Source organism: Centropristis striata, chromosome 5, assembly GCF_030273125.1.
Source record: "Centropristis striata isolate RG_2023a ecotype Rhode Island chromosome 5, C.striata_1.0, whole genome shotgun sequence".
Lineage (NCBI taxonomy): Eukaryota > Metazoa > Chordata > Actinopteri > Perciformes > Serranidae > Centropristis > Centropristis striata.
Window position 1 is genome coordinate 21112475 of NC_081521.1, and position 16822 is coordinate 21129296.

Below are 16822 nucleotides of genomic sequence, written 5' to 3' on the forward strand. Positions count from 1 at the left end.
AGGCAACATACGGTACACACTGTGACGATGTGACAAATTCAACTGAAAAGACAGGGTTTAAATACTAAAAGTGATTTGCAAAGGCAGGAAGTACCAAACAAGGACCGGGCACATGACTAAAACACATGGCTGTATAAACAAATACAAAGTTCAGAACTTACTTGACAGGTAGGGGGAGATAACACTAATCGTCCAAGTGGGAATCCTGAAAAAATCATTACAAATCCTAACATGAGCAAAAGCAGATTTCTGAACCAATCGATCTGGTCGTGACTTAGCCTCAGGGGACAATGGCCAATATTTCTGGGGTTCTGGTGTAGACAGCAGACATCTGGATAACAAGTGGGCTGGTCATTGTTTACAGTCCACTTAAAAACTTGAGATACAAGAAGGAAGTTGGAGCTGAAAGATGGGGACTGCTCATTGGCCTCAGCTTGATTGGTTCGATGCATAGATATATGGGTCTAACAGCCAGTTAGTTCTGAAAATACTTGTGCCAGTGACTGCCAACGTGCTTCTTAAAAAAAAGTTTTATGATGTGACAAAACTGTGGATAAGGAATGTTTAGTGTTTGAGAAAGATCACTTCTGACTAGTGGGATTTTGGAACAATGGCACCTGAAAGACAGTGTCTACAATCAGATTGTTAGTCAATTTATGCTCAGTTAACAGTTTAACACCACTACAATGGCCTTCTTTCAGGTATTTTTCTTGACAAACTCAACTTGTTAGCTTGTGTGTAAGAATGAAGATACTTTTTTTTTAAAAGCTTAAGAAAACCTAAATCATCATTAGGCGATAGTCAATGGGTTTCAAGGTTCCACAATGATTGTTCACCTGCCTGCAACCAAACTTTGCTCAGTACTCATGACTTAAAGCATCTTTTTTCCCCTCACTGCCAGAAATGGGCTTCCACACTAAACAGACCTTGAAATAAAACAACTTTGTTTCACAGCCAAAACAATAAGACCATTGAAGTAAAACAGACTTGTGTTCCAGTTAAGAGAGTTGGAAACCAAAAAGATTAGAAAACTCTACACTCTGTAGATTCTTCTTATTTTAATTTATTGCAACAATCACTTTGTGTAGATAATATTGGCATTAAAAATGTCAGCAATACATTTGAAAAATAAACATATTTGGTACAACCAATTAGTGAATGCAATCAAGTGTTCTTCCCAATTACATCTTCAGTATCAAGCAATGGCAGCATAAATGTCTACATACAGAAACCAGAACCCCATACCCAAATCTTCATGTGGCATTCATATGCAGATTTCTGCCCACTGACTTCCTCTGAACCTGCCCTTCGAGGAAGCCTTTTGCATCACTCCTTCAGTAAATACATAGTGAATCTGGCATCACATGAGATTTCTCACATGATCTATCCCGACATGCAAGTTTGTCTCAGCTTTTACTGTCCATCATGTTTCATCTAGCCTCATCTATTCTCATAAAGGACGCTCAAAAATCCTCTATTCCCTCACTGTCAAACTTTTTTTTTAACCAGTACTGCAGCTCACCTGATTTCCCCTTTTCCTGCTGCTGCAGTTTCTATTTGGTCGTATCACACTCTTGGCAGGGGCCACTGGCTGTCAGCCAATCAGAATGAAGCGGCAGAGATCAATGGTATTTGGAAATAGGAAAGTCCATGGATGAGCTGATTCGCTATGATATAATTTATTATTCTTCAACAGAGGTATCAAAAATCCAAATGAGCTGTGAGTACATACAGCTGTAGCTGCGTCAGTTCTGACATTTTGTAGGTTAGATTGAGGTCATTCTCCCCCACATCTACAACACATTTGCATTTTTGGAATCTCATAAATCATTGATGGCTACAGCAGTCAATGCCTGCTTGGTAAAAGTGAGCACTTCATGCGCTGAGAAAGCTTTTTGTTACATTCTGACTTCAGTCTGATTTGTTTGGATTATTGTAAACTGTTGAAAGGTGCCTGGTATATTGCAGTTGCAAGCAGTATAGATTTTGTCAGTTTAAATTAACAACACTGTATTATTCATAGCAAGGTTTAGTTTTCTTCTATTCAAGGTCATTCTGTAGTCTTTTTCTGACAGGTCTATATTTGTCATGAATAGAGAGGAAAAAAAACAAATTCCTCTTGCTAGCACCCATTTGATGCCCTAATCCTCACCTCCATCACCTCTGTCTGCAACAGTGGAGGTGCAAATGACACGTACACACTTTCTCACTGTGTCATATTTCATTTATAGTTCCACTGGAATAACCGTTGAGCAGATTTTGAGCTCAGTGGAATCTACTGATGAGGCACCCATCTTTCCAGTGCAGAAAAATATTGTATTGTGAGAACCCTGAAATGTCTGGTGTTCCTGTCTTCTCCACTGTAGCCACAGGGCAAATTTAGGTCAGTCAGTCTAGTAATTATGTATACTACTACACATATCTGTAACTAGAAGTCAATAGAGAAGTGCCTTCAACCTGTAATCTTTGTAATGGCCAGCAGGGGGTGACTCCACTGGTTGCAAAAAGAAGTCAGATTGTATAAAAGTCTATTCAACAATGACCTTGGCTCCTTTATTACCTCAGTACACATTTTCCTAATTAGTTTATGGTCTTGATTCCTTTCAGGACTTCTTCAGTACAACACGATGTTCAGTTTGTTGCTATTGAATTACGGTCCCATTTAGAGTGTAATAGATGATAAAGCAGGGAATGCTTTATGGCGGGGCTACCTTCTGACTGAAATGTTGCCACCACAGTGACCTGAAGCATAGCAATGTGGATCCATGACACTATGTTCATTTAAATAGCAGTGAACTTGTCTCTGGGTGATCCTAGAACTTTGACCCTCTTACAATATATTTTCAGTTTATGAAAGTTAATTGCAATATTTTGGTCACCTATAAATGTCCTGTTCAGTGTTTAGATGAACGTAAAGACACTCTGAGAAGTCAACTGTTAATTTATTCCATCCATTGGAAACCCTCCACCGTGTTCTGGGTCATCCCCGGGGTCTCTTACCAGGTGGACGTGCCCAGAACACCTCTAACGGGAGGCATCCTTACCAGATGCCTGAACAACCTCGGGACCGATCCTTCCCCTATCTCTAAGGCCTAGTCCAGCCAGCCTACGGAGGAAACTCAAATCAGCCGTTTGTATCCGCAATCTTGTTCTTTCGGTCACGACCTAAAGCTCATGACCATAGGTGAGGGTTGGAACGTAGAAAGACCAGTAAATCGAGAGCTTTGCCTTCCGGCTCAGATCCTTCTTCACCACTGCTGATGCTGCACCAAACCGCCTGTCCATCTCATGCTCTGTTCTACCCTCACTCGTGAACAAGACCCCGAGATACTTGAACTCCTTCGCTTGTGGTAGTACCTCTCACCCCACCCAGAGGGGGCAGTCCGCCCTTTACCAGCAGAGACCTATTGCCTTAGACTTGGAAGTGCTGGTCATATATTCTGAAAAGTACATTTTCTTTTAATTCAGTTTTTCTCTAGCCAAAATGGGCATACAAATTAATATCACAGTTAACTTGAATATCAGCTGCACCTTACGAACCAAGCCACTGCAACTTAGCTCATCCTCTCATCCACCCTAGTCACCTAAACATGTCCTTTTCAGCATTTGGCTGTACTAAAAGACACTGTAAGGAGTTGGTTGATCTTTTTCAATTACAGATGCTAACGGTACCTTGTACTTTAGCTTCAATCAACCCCAGCTACAACTTCTGACCCAAATATGGTAACTTCTGGTTTCAAGAACCCAAGCTGGCAATGTCCAAAATGCCAAGTAGGCATCACAGTGACAACGTCCAGTTTTTTAAATACAAACTATGTCTGACACCTTAACAAGGTGATTAAAATAACTTATAATCAGTTTAGTGTAAATCCAAAAGATACTTTTTTACTATGAGATTGCAAAAATCTCTGCTAGTATACTTACACTGATGTAGGAGTTAGATTTTTCTTCCAGTATCTAGCTACAGTACATGTAGTACCAAAAGGACAAAGGATTCCTACTTAAATTACAGCAAAGCAGATCTCTTTTATTCCTTCAGTACATTTAACCACTGAAATGAAATGTTCTGGACAAAGAAGCTGGCTTGCTGCAAGTCTAATTGGACATCAGTTTATGCAACTTTCCTGACCCGACCTTGCCAAGCTCATCAGTACCTACTAATGAGGACAGTTGCTGATAAAGGAGAGGGGCAGAACCTGCCTCCTGAAGCAGTCAAATAATTAGTTTCTACAGCTATGCTTCCATTTAACATCAGCAGAGCGAGGCTTCGACAGATTCATTTATACCTCTCCATCATAGCATCTGTGGATACACAAAGCAGCTCATGGTTATGAGAAAGGCAGGGATGGAGACAGGAGACACTATCAAATATACACAACGGCATCTTAGGACAACACAAAGAGGGCAATAAACATGTTGCTTTCTCAAAAATGAATGAATGAAAATTATTTTTATGTGTTTGGCCACAAGAGCCATCAAAATCTACTTGAAAGAGTCTGACTGCAATATATGTATGATAGGCTACAAACTGTACAAATGTGCTAATGTGCCAATCATAGATTACATCCCCATACAACAAAACTGCCTTCCAAAATTAAGTTGAATATATTTTCTCCCTGATTACAGGAGGTAACTATTTAACCTAAAAATAACACCCTTAATACCAGCTTCAAAATCATTTTGCACCTACCCTGACTTGTAATAAGGAGAATGGAGCCTCTGCGCACCAAAACACCTTTTCTCGCACTACTACGCTACTTTGGGGAGTGGGTAGGACTGCCATGAGAAGTTGTTATATGCCACTAAAACACTACCAGCTATTTCACAGATTATTGTGAAACTGGCAGTGGTGAAAAAGTATTCAGATCCTTTACTTCAGTAAAATTACTAACACCACACTGTGAAATGACTCGACTACAAGTAAAAGTCCTGCATTCAAAACTTACTTAAGTAAAAGTGCAAAAGTATCAGCATCAAAATGTACTTAAAGAATCAAAAGTAAAAGTACTCATTATGCAAACTGTTTCATATATTCCACAAATATTACTGGTATATTAATATTAATGGATTATGTAAGCAGCATTTTAATTTTCTCAAGTTGGGGTTCATTTTAACTAAATATACTTTTGTGTATTTTTTTTATTTATAATTTATTTAAATTGATCATGTTTGACATGTTAAATCTCAACCTGAAAAGTAATTAAAGCTGTCAGCTAAATGTAGTGGAGTAAATTGTACAATATTTACCTCAAAATGTAGTGGAGTAGAAGTTTAAAGTTACAAATGTAAATGTAAATTCTCAAGTAAAGTACATGTACCTCAACATTGTACGTAAGTACAGTACTTGAGTAAATGTAATTAGTTACATTCCACCTTTGGAAACTGGATCATATTATCCGTGATTTACAGCGGTTCCTAATGGACAGAAAGTTTTACTTGTTGCTTGAGTAATGCTTACCGCTAACTGCTGTTAGCAATTAGCCATGCTGACAGGACTTGTGTTGGTGTTTGTGTCACCACTAGTAGAGGAACTATTAACTGCCAGGGGGAGATGGTTTTCTGGGTGGGTGGAACCGGAACGGGGTTCAGCAGCTTCTACAGACTTAATGGCAGAGTCAAAGAGAAAGGAGAGGACTCCAACAGAGGAAGCTAAGAAAAGGGAAAGTAGAGAGTGACAGAGCAAGAGGCTGCTGGACAAGAGTAAATCTCAGACAGACTTTTAGAGCTTTGCAAAACAAAAGACAGATATTGAGCTGGTCTTCTTGCTGCTGAATTACTGAGTAATATTAGCTGGCTTTCTATGGCCTGTATTGTTGCATTTGCTTGATGTACGGCTCTGCTGGAAAAGTCGGTCTCTAGTTTTTGATCAAAACTAATGTAATCATAAAAAGTGCAAATGCACAGATGAACAACAGCTGCATAGAGGTAAAGTGCACTCTGAATATGTAGGAGCAAGTCTACATAATGTTGCTTTAACGTTTTAAACTAAAACAAAACTAGTTGCTTAGGTTTAGTAAAAGTATATGTATATACAAAAATATGTATCTTTATCATGTAAATTAACCTATGTACAGAAGTTAAAATATGTCATTGATTTGGTTTCACACAGTGTCCAACAGTAGTCACCTGGATTAAAGTCCCACATTTGTTTGACCCATCCACCCATACTAACCTCCTCCCTTTGCAAAGAAGTTAATCAGACTTTTATTGCCTATTTATGAAACGTGAAAAACAGACATATTTCAAGAGAAAATATGTTTCCCTTCAATCATAATTCACAAGGCAGGTTCGTCATATGGAAATGTAATTTTCCAGGATACCAGGCTGGCACAGATAGTGATATCTGTCTCCTCATCTAACTCTCTGCAAGAGAGCAAAGGCAGATATAACCCATGCAATGTTGAACTTTTGCTTTCATTACTTGTGCAACATTTCAATTGATTAAAGCCAGGAACCAGACATAAACTAATACTGTTCAATTCCCAGATGTATCATTACTTTACCAATAATTAATACTTTTTATGCTATGTAACCAGTAATAAAAGACATTTCTGATTCTGCATCAGTGAGATAAATGTACAGTATGTTATAAGGGGCCGTACAGGCCATAATTCATATCTTCCCTCTCACATTCACAATTAAACCTCTGCCATTTACAAAAAGAGGTATTTCTTGTGTATGTGAGAGGTAGAACTGTGAATGTGAGAGGTAAAATTGTGTATGTGAGAGGTAGAATTGTGAATGCGCGAGGGAAGATATGAATTATATCCTATACAGCCCCTTATAGGACGTTTCCACTTCTGAAGAAGTAACATTCAGATACCACATGTGACCTTAGAGCTCTATTTCTACACCATTGCATCTGGATTGACGCCTCTGTCCCCAATAAAAACCCACTTAGAGAGAAAATCACATTTACTCTTGCAGTTGACAAACAACCACGGGCAGCAACACACACATCCACTTGTTGCCAAAGAGGAGAGATCCAGACGACATCAGTAGGATCCTGACTATTGATCAATCAGGTTGAGGGGGGCTGTTGTTGGGAGCAGAAAAGCCTGCATTTCCTCCTGAGCTGCAGATAAAGAAACATTGATTTGCCCCGCTCAGCACAACATTGCCTACCCAGACATACTCATCACACTAAATTTAGACTGCGACTAAGAAGAGGAGAGCAAATAAGGATTTTTCACTAAGCAAATAGTGCCTGTGAAGACCATGTGCTCACACTGCGGCGTCCTCACTGTGGGACCCCTCAGGGGATGTTTGAGGGTGGACATGACTTTCTGGGGCACTCGTCTTGTGTAAATACATGCACTGGTGACCCTGCTGTCATCTTGTTCCTTATGAGCTACAGGGGTAGTTTGCAGTACATTCACAAACCCATTACTAAGAAAAATGCTGAATGAGTTTTCCTGTTTTGGAAAATGAAATCTATCTGCAAAACCCATCTAAGTAGATTCGATTTTTATTTGGTGTGATAAGAAATGTGGCCGAGATATGACAGTCATGTGAAGTCAAGATTGAGAACGAAAAAATACAAAGAACCCTTTAATGAAAGGGATAAAACAGAGGGGGAATCCCTCTTCCAGTATGTATCCTTAGTTTTAAGATTAACTGAGTAGGAAGATGTCACAGAAATGCTGTGCAATTAAAAAAAAGTTGTGTATTTATGCTATATAATAAGCTGGCCAATATGTGCTTTGCCATGCTAAATGCTAGGCAACATTTTAGAGGTAAATTTAGATTGTATTGATCATTATTAAATCTGAAATAGGTGTCTTTTTGGGCTACTTCAGGCAGTAGAAACAGGTAAACATAACATATCTTACATATTATAAACTTTTACAGGCTTACATTCAGGAGATATGGAACAACATTTTCCCCATCTGATGAATTTAAGTCCAAGTTATACTTCTTTAAGCTGTTTTTGGTCTCCACCTACCACCGAGGGAAATATCTGGCTCTGTAGCTGATAAATGTTCTACTGTGTTCACCAGCTGGTCTCTAACTTTGTCTGTTTGCTTTTTTGGACCCAGGCAGGTAATGTACTGTGCATTTATTAGAGCCTTCCTGTTGAAAACAGCTGTCTGTGACAAATCAAAACAATGAGCTGGAAAATGCTATAAAAAGCAAGGAAAAGGAAGTGAAGAGCCGAATGATAATTCACTGTGGGTTACATGCCTCCAAAGGCCTCGTTCTGTTTGCATTTGCACCACAAATAGAAACACTCAAGTGACGTAAAGTATGTCAGATTTTTGCAGGCTAGCTGGCTAACTAGAAGACAGCTGGCTAGCAAGTTAGCTTGCTAATCACGCTATAATATACTCATGTGTTTCCACCAAGGACATACACTTAAGTCTGGACCAATCATCGTACACTTAGGGTTTTTCTTGTGCTGGGAGAAAACCTACTCTGAAGTAGGAGTAGCCTATGTAGCTTTGGCTGAACAGAAGAAGAAACATCAACAGGATGTTGTTAAATGGTAAAACATAGTGTACCAGCAGCACAAGTGCAGATGAGTCAGCAAAGTGTAATAGGGGCCGTTTGGACCATAATTCATTCTTTCCTCTCACATACAAAAAAATAGCTCCCACATTCACAAAAAAAAAATCCTCTCACAAAAATATCCTCTCAGTTTTACCTCTCAAATTGTGAATATGAGAGGTAAAATTGTGTATGTAAGAGGTAAAATTGTGAATGTGAGAGGTGAAATTGTGAATGTGAGAGGTAAAACTGTGAATGTAGGAGGAAATTTGTGTATGTGAGAGGTAAAACTGTGAATGTGAGAGGTATTTTTTGTGTATGTGAGAGGTAAAACTGGGTATGTGAGAGGTATTTTTTGTGTGTGTGAGAGGGAAGAATGAATTATGGCCCATACTGCCCCTCATAAAAGTGACTCAGTCAGTCAGTTTTAGCTATAGTTGCTACCATTAGCCACTAACTGGTCATGAGCAGACTAAGTAGACGTAGCAGCAAAACCCTTTAGTGTGTTGAATTTAGCAAGGGTGCATTATTCTGTCAACAACATGAGGGCCATCATTATTAAATATTAAAATACCCTAACAGCTTGCTGGGGCTTTTTTATCAAAAATAGCAGTGGAACACATTCAAGTCCTAGCCATAACCCAACTGCAGGCCTCTTCTACTCCCATCAGACACCTCTTCTCCCAAACCAGACCACTCGATCACATCTCAGCAGTTTGGCAGCCAGCATCCGTCTGCTACTGTCCTCGCTTTATTTCTCCCCCAGTTTGTCTTCAGCTGGCCAGCTCAGCGGAATACTGAATAACTGGAACATGTCCTCAATCTGTCTCTCTACATCACTTTAAGAAAGTTGAACAGAACATTCGTTTTGTTTCCCCTGATCGATCGCTTCCTAAACTCATTGTTTGCCCTCCTCTCTTAGCGGTCTTATTAGTCCATTGTTCCACATTGGTGCAGAACTGACACATTTTGTCATCTTACAGCCGGAGAGACTTTTTAATTTGCTCACACAGCTGGTGCTTCCTGCAAGAGGACACATAGTAATGAGGCTTCTATTGAAGCCAAATCAGAGAAGATATCAGAGCATTGATCTCTGTATCAGTGCAGGAAAAGGCCTATACAGTTGCATGGATAGATCCGTATACAATGCAGAGCTGTAGCTATAGAGACAAGGACCTGACAAATGAAAAGCCTTTTTTTGCAAACTGTCCCTCCTTTCAGGATTTGTGCGAACAAAGAACAGGGACACACTGCAACTGTTCTGACAGCAGGCTGTTGGAAGAAGCCTTTGCTGTAAAAAGAGGAAGAAAGCAAAATGGTCACACCAAGTCACATTATGCTGCATTTTACAAGAAGCTAAAGATTTAGATCCACACAAAGCACCTTTTTAACGGATGTTGGACCAGCGACAGAACACAAAAAGAAGGTTGGCCTTGGTCTCAGACAGCTAGATAGATTGAGGAAGAAAGAGCGACGAGAGGCAGCGATAAAGAGAGTGCTTTGGATGTAGGCACTCATGTTCCACATATTGATCATTCGCACATGCATTACAAACGAGAGCACAGAACAAAACACCTGCTTAACATTTCAGGAGGACACCCATCAAAAGGAAATAGCTGCCGTCTCTGCACAAGAACAGTTTGCATTTTGTCAGCTCAAGGCTGCGGTGTCATTTTGTTTGCCAAACGCTGTCTTTTGGAGCAGAGATAAGTAGAAGAATGAAGGAGGAGGGGAAAGGTTTGACTGAAGTCAGCACATGATAGTTTTATAAATCAGCTGGGCTGGAAGTAAAAAAAGAGTTGGGAGATTAAATGAAGTGTGGTGGATATGAATAATGTATAGAACCGACAAATGGAATAGAGGCAGAGTCGTGGTTACTCTACGCTGATGTCGCTCTGTGGGCTGGATAGCAGAGGCTGAACTATTCATGATTTTTCTCTAACTGTAGTTGTTTCACGGTGACTTTTCTCATCACTGTCATAATTTCTTTGTATTTGCTCTAACTTACAACATGCTTTCCAGAAGATTCAGATTCTTGGCAGCACACATGACCCTGTTCTAACTAGGCTGCTGGTGCTTTGGCTCTAAATGCTGCACAAAATGTACAAAAACACCACTGCTGCCTGCACCAGATTCAGCCATGAAACAATATTGGTCAATGAAGAGCAAACCAAAGCCACAAAAAAGGTAAAGAAGAGTTTTATCTGGCTGTTATAGTATTCAGTTAATATTTCAAAAGTACCCAGAGGGCCTGTGTGAGTGTGTGTGCATGTGTATGTGCGAGTGTGTGTGTGGTTTCACTCTAAAGCACAGGCTTACTTCTGGGCATCTGGCCGTCTCCAGGGAGTCGATATGCTGTGCACAGTGAATTCCTTAATGCTGTGGCGTTTCAACTCCTCACTACCAAGCATGCAGTATCAGTGAATAGGACAGATTCGGGCATGGCTGCAGGGCAAACTACCAACAGTTTATCCAGCTTTTCATGTGGAGAATAGAGCTGATATTTCAAATGCTAAGATACTGTGATGTTTCAACTTAAAGGCGTGCACAAAACTACTGCACGTTATAAGAAAACACCACTGATTTTACACATAAATGCCAGTTTACTAGTAACCTGGAGTACAACTCAGGTCTTGCAGAGAGTTAGAAATGTTTGGGAATGTGATCAGTTAGGGTGTAAATCCTCACGTCACCATATTATATTGATTATTTGGAGAATGATATGAGTTCAGTTCAGCTGCTTGCTACCAGTATGAGATGATATCATATGACCATTTCACAGAAACAGTTACATTATATCAACTCAAAAGCTAAAATATTTAACACATTTATTACAAACTCTTCCAGACATTTAAATGAAGAACGAGTTATTGTTTTAATAACAAGAATTAATATGAAGTATAATTTTTTAATACATTGTAAAGGCGGATGTGAAATATGATGATATGTATTGATATTTTCACGTTGAATTTATGCTTGAATGTGACATTACTGTGTGCAGGTTTTGAATACAAATATTTAAAAAATAATAATAATCTTTTTTTTTATCTCAGGAGTTTTTTTGTCTTCTTGTCATTGTACTGAAAGGGGTATTGAGTACCAGTATTTTATTGAAGATTACAATTCTGGTATCCTGACAACCGTATTTGGATGAGCTTTATCGACTGAGAAAACATAAACAATGGATGACAACACATTTTTAACAGAATTTCTGCATTTCAGACATGGAGGGGGCCTTTGTGAGGCAGGGAGTGTTGCTAAAGGTTGCATTATGGGAAAAAGAAGCAACCAAATGTGGATATATCTTAGCCTCTGCTGCACCGATTCTGACCATTATTTTTCCCCATTTCATTCTTCTCCCCCTACAACTTTATGCATAACTAAACTGCTGCAGTACCCCTTTAAAGTGTAAGAACTAAGTGATTGTTGTCACCGTTCGGGGATTGCTTGTCTCTAAGCTGCTGACCACTCCAAAGGTCACAGATCACATATTATTTACAGCCTCACTGGAGTCTGACAGTGATTGACTTCAACCCAGACCTCCAGACACACAAAGGCAAAGCATCATGATACATCAACTACAGTCAGCAGCTGTAGCAGCATGTGGCTCCACATCCCTGTGCAGAGCTGGACTGCAACGTTAATTAGCGAGAGTACTGACGCGGCGCGGAGCTGTCCACAGACGGTGGTGCTGAATCCTACTGCAGCCGCAACACATGACAACTATGATCAATGAAAAACAAGAGTGTGTAAAACGTGTCGAACATAGACTGTAGGTATGTGCTAAAAAAGCTCAGACAATTAAAGAGACCAAAAATCAATCATCCAATATGACCTAAGCATGAGTTGCCAACATGAAGTTCTGCAGGTGAAGTGATAGCCCTCCTATGATCGGGCTACAGCAGCCTGGCAGCATTACAGCATTTAACCCTTCAAAGCGCCATCAATGTGAAGAATAAAAAAACAGACACAAAACCCGCAAAACTCCATGACAGCTCCTCCAAAAACCATGACACAGTACAGCGGTGCATCCCATAATAAAAGGCCACGATGACTGAATCAACATGCTGTGGGTGAAGCAGGAACATCACTTACACATAAGCGTGGTAGATGAACGCCCATCCCCGCGGTCTCTCCAGCGCATTGTACAAGAAATTCTGTAGTTTCCGATAGCTGGCATTTTTCTTCGACGGTCTGGGTCTCCCTGCGGAGATGCTGGACCTGGGTCTGCAGAGGATGCTGCTCCGCTTGGTGCTTTCCGAGCCCGCAATGAGCAGCGCCCCATCCCTGCTGGATTCCGGAGCCCCCGGGTCCAGTCCAACAAACCCGACTTTGTGCTTCTTCTCTCCGGCTTGAGTTGGGTAAACCCCGCCGTTGAGAGATTTCTGCACCATTCTAAAGTCGAGACGACTCTAACGAGGAGTTGTCCGTGCCCTTGCCGCGGGGATGCATCACCGGTGCTGAGGGGTGTGTGCTGGTGGAGAATGCAGTCGGGGTCGGTCCCCCTAGAAAACCAATTGCAATAACCGTGCGAAACTGCACAGTGTATGCTTTTACCTTAGCCCCTTCCGGCCGTTTGACACACACAGCCAAGGAGGGAAATGCACATGATTTTCACTCCACAATCTAATCACGTTGGCCATCAGCAATTCACAGGCTATCTGTAATCATTTAATGGCTGAAGAAATGACTAACGCTGCAAAGTTTATTCTGATGCAATATCATCTGATCTGGTGTGTCACTTTGGGGAAAAAACAATAGCAAGTTATTGATTAATTTTTTTATATATCCTGAAATAACCTGTTATCTTCGCCACTCAAGTCAAGCCCCAGAGAAAAGCTGCAAAGGAGATGTTCATGCAATATTCATATGTGCAGATTTTTTTCAGTCAGTGTAATGGACACCTAAAACTATGTCAAGCTGTTTTTAAGTGTTGTGAAGGACACAAGTGAGACACAAAAGAAGGAAATGGAACATCTCACTATGGATTCATCAGCATCAAATTGATGTGAAAGGACTAAATGATGTATAGCAGTATGATATCTAAACACCAGAGAAGCTAGACAGTAAGAGGCTTTTAAAGATCTTATCTACTGTGAAGTAAAGCAAAATTATGAGTAAGTGGACTGAATAAAGAAAGTAGCTACTAAAGCCAGAGGTCCTGTTTCAGTAGCACTTAGTCACAGCCTGCTGATATCAGATGTAATAATCTTCTCCCTTTGAGTCATCCATTTGAAAGTACAGGGAGAAAAACAGTAGAAAAAGAGCCACATTGCTACTACTACCAAGATAAATTGTATACAGTCATGGAAAAAATTATCAGACCACCCTTTTTCTTCAATTTCTTGTTCATTTTAATGCCTGGTACAACTAAAGTTCATTTGTTTGGACAAATATAATGATAACAAAAATAGCTCATGAGAGTTTAATTTAAGAGCTGATATTTTCCATGGTTTTCTTGATAATAACCAAAATCATTATCAAGAAAACCATGGAAAATGGCTAGATATCAGCTCTTGAATTAAACTCTTATGAGCTGATTTTGTTGTTATCATTATATTTGTCCAAACAAATCTAATGTTTTTTTCTATTACTGTATATAAAGTAAAAAGTCCCAACAAGAGGGAAACCACGTCAGCTGTTTGCATGTTTATATTGGGCATCATGTCATTCAGTGAGGTCACCACCTGCCAATCTTCACTGACAAACGTCATCATACTGTGAACATTTTTATTTACTAGCTTGTTAAGATTGCATTTACAATGATAATTTTAGAAAGACTCAACAAAGATCCTTTGTACAGTTATTTTCAAGCAACAAAAAAAATTGCAAATAAAGTATGTACAGAAACATTAGAATAATGTAAATAAATGTGTAATCAGTGACATATTTGTTTGTCCAGCTACACCAACATGCTGCAGTCATTAGATTAGATTTAAACACACTTAAATCCAGATTAGGTGAGTTTTTGAACAATGTACACTGCTCCGATTAAGAGCAAATTTTGATAAGGGGAAATGAGAACAATGCAAATATTTGCTGGGTCTTATATTCCAACAGAGGGGTGTTAATTTACAGAGGCCATGCTCGTGCTGAGGGATGCATATAGAGGCTATTCCAACATGCTCGTTTGGAGCTAGACTGCTTTTAAATAAATAAGAAGGACTAAGTGATCCGCCTAATGAATGCAGCATGTCGAGACAGATTCATGAAATGCACGTTGAACCTTTTTAACAGTCAAAAAACATCAAGTTGTCAGTTAGGTTACGCTTGGCAAAGAGAAGCAGCTTCTCTTTGAAATGCACAGTCATGAATACAAAATGTTTTATATACTATATTATCTCCATAAAAATAATCCAATTTAATTTATAGCGTACTCAGACATATCCTATATTTTTTTTCTCTGACATTGTTACAGTTTGTATGTACAAGAAATTAAAATCTGCAGTAAAATAATGTTACTGAAGTGTTTCAATCCTGAAACGATCCCTTTGTTTAAAACTGCTTACAGTACTTTTTGCTAACACTGGACCAATCATTGTGCTTGTTTTAATACCTACAGTAAATACAATGTAAAAACCAATTTAAAAGAATGTCTTAGTTAACAGAAGGCGATCCTTCCAAACTAGTACATTTGAATTAATATATTAATAATTTAATCTGTTGACGTGGCTGCTTATTGACAAGCAGCCTTGTATGGTTTGCTTTAGCTTCCTTTGTCCTGATTCTGCTTGTCTTCCCTCCGTCACTCTCCCTGAAGATCAATGTAACACTTCCTGACGTGATCAGGGTCCACACACATATAAATAAAAATACACAAGCAGTTACGTCTAAAAAAAATGGCATGCCATTGGTCCTTTAAATACTGTTCAAATACGTAGGCTGGAATGCTTTTAGATTCTTTAATACCTGATATAGTATAAGTGAGGGATAAAAACGCTCCTTCCAGACACAATAAATAACTATCCTTCATATAGTGCAGTAATACAGTACTCACACTAAACCTACAGTAATTGCACAGTAACCACATGCAAAGGGCTGAAAATAAGAGCAACCCCCATCATCCGTCTTTTCGTCCTTCAGTCCCTCAATCCCTACTTCCATCTTCTCTGTCTATTCTTTTGACTTTCTGCATCTATTCAGCCAGCCAACACACGCGAATACCACGAGTATTCAAGTATTCTACTTCACTTGGGGTCCAAACACAGCGCCCTGGGGTACACCGGCCCAAACAGAAAGAGAAAGAGACAGCTCTCTGGAGTTGCAGTCCAAGGCAAAAATGGATAACATCTGCGTTAAGGATGACAGTCAGCTATAGGTAGTTTGGTTAATCCAGTTAATAATAATAAGAGCCTGGTTAGGAGCAGATGTCTTCTGTGTGAGGGCCTCAAACTCACCACCAGTTAAGTCGTTCATGTCAGCTTTGTGTCAGCCAAAGCAATAATACTTCTATCTGGGTGGCTTCCCAGTATACATAACAGTACAGGACTAGTCTGGAGCTTCAGGCTACATCAGACTCCCTGGTATCTGTCATTAGTCATTTTGTACAGTCTTGTTTAGCCTGCACTGAAGACTCTAGTGGTATCCGTGGTAGAATGATCCCTGTGTAACTGGGGCAGTGGGAGGGGCAGGGGTCTTTCCACTGGGAGTTTCTCTTGGAAAGAAAGCAACTCTTCAGTTGTTGTCATCTCTCATTAATGCCTTCCTGTTTCACATTCACCCTTTCTCCGACGAGCTCTTTGAAGTCTTTTTTTTTTTTTAGAGTTCTCCATCAGAGGGTGGCAAACACAGCTTAAAGAGCCTGTTGAAAAAGAGAAAACTTGAAATGAGGAGAATCCACCTCGTCTAACACCGTAATTGTTATCATACTGCTGGCGGGAGAGGAGGTGCCGCCTGGAAGTGGTCATGTACTGTACCTTGGGAATGACGGAGGCATCTGGTCCATTACCTTAAGATTTTTAGCAGAGAGCTCAACTCTTGCCCCCTGGTGAAAGAGGAAACATATGCTGTAAACTCAGTGACCACAATGCAGGTCGCTCACTTGTCATGAATTGCTAAGCATCCAAAAACCTGCAATGTCTAGAAATACTTCAAAGGCATTTGATGTCATGTAGACCACACAAAGGTGACACAGATTGTTATTGGGGTTCGCTGCTGGAGCTCTATTGTGTTTATTGTCATTATTCTGATATCAATCTACAAGAAAACAGTGGCAGATTTATGAGATTAAAATTGTCAAATCTACATGAAAAAAGTAGCAGATTTATGAGAAAAAAAATGTCAGAAAAATAGGCTAGTGTTTTGTTTTTCAAGGAACTCCATCACCACAGAAGCT

At 39.8% G+C, this 16822-nt stretch overlaps 2 protein-coding genes across 14 annotated transcripts in view; both read right to left on the reverse strand.

Annotated features, from left to right (window-relative positions):
* The window catches only part of LOC131971443 (potassium voltage-gated channel subfamily KQT member 2-like), a 36105-nt gene extending 22944 nt beyond the window's left edge, over positions 1 to 13161 (reverse strand). For 4 of the 12 annotated variants that reach the window (XR_009394385.1, XR_009394384.1, XM_059332890.1 and 1 more), the window contains exon 1: positions 12583 to 13149. Coding sequence is in view for 8 of the 12 variants with exons in the window: in XM_059332890.1 (XP_059188873.1) it covers positions 12583 to 12881 (299 nt within the window). In the remaining 4 variants the exon portion in view is untranslated. Of the gene's footprint in view, positions 1 to 12582 lie in introns of all 12 variants that reach the window. The other 8 variants (XR_009394387.1, XM_059332893.1, XR_009394386.1 and 5 more) reach the window with 5 other exon arrangements.
* Positions 13162 to 14229: 1068 nt separating this feature from the next.
* The window catches only part of prex1 (phosphatidylinositol-3,4,5-trisphosphate-dependent Rac exchange factor 1), a 124654-nt gene continuing 122061 nt past the window's right edge, over positions 14230 to 16822 (reverse strand). For both annotated transcript variants that reach the window (XM_059332697.1, XM_059332696.1), the window contains 2 exons: positions 16404 to 16471; positions 14230 to 16288 (listed from right to left, as the gene is read on the reverse strand). In XM_059332697.1, coding sequence (XP_059188680.1) covers positions 16246 to 16288; positions 16404 to 16471 — 111 coding nt within the window. In that variant the 3' untranslated portion in view covers positions 14230 to 16245. The remainder of the gene's footprint in view (positions 16289 to 16403; positions 16472 to 16822) is intronic.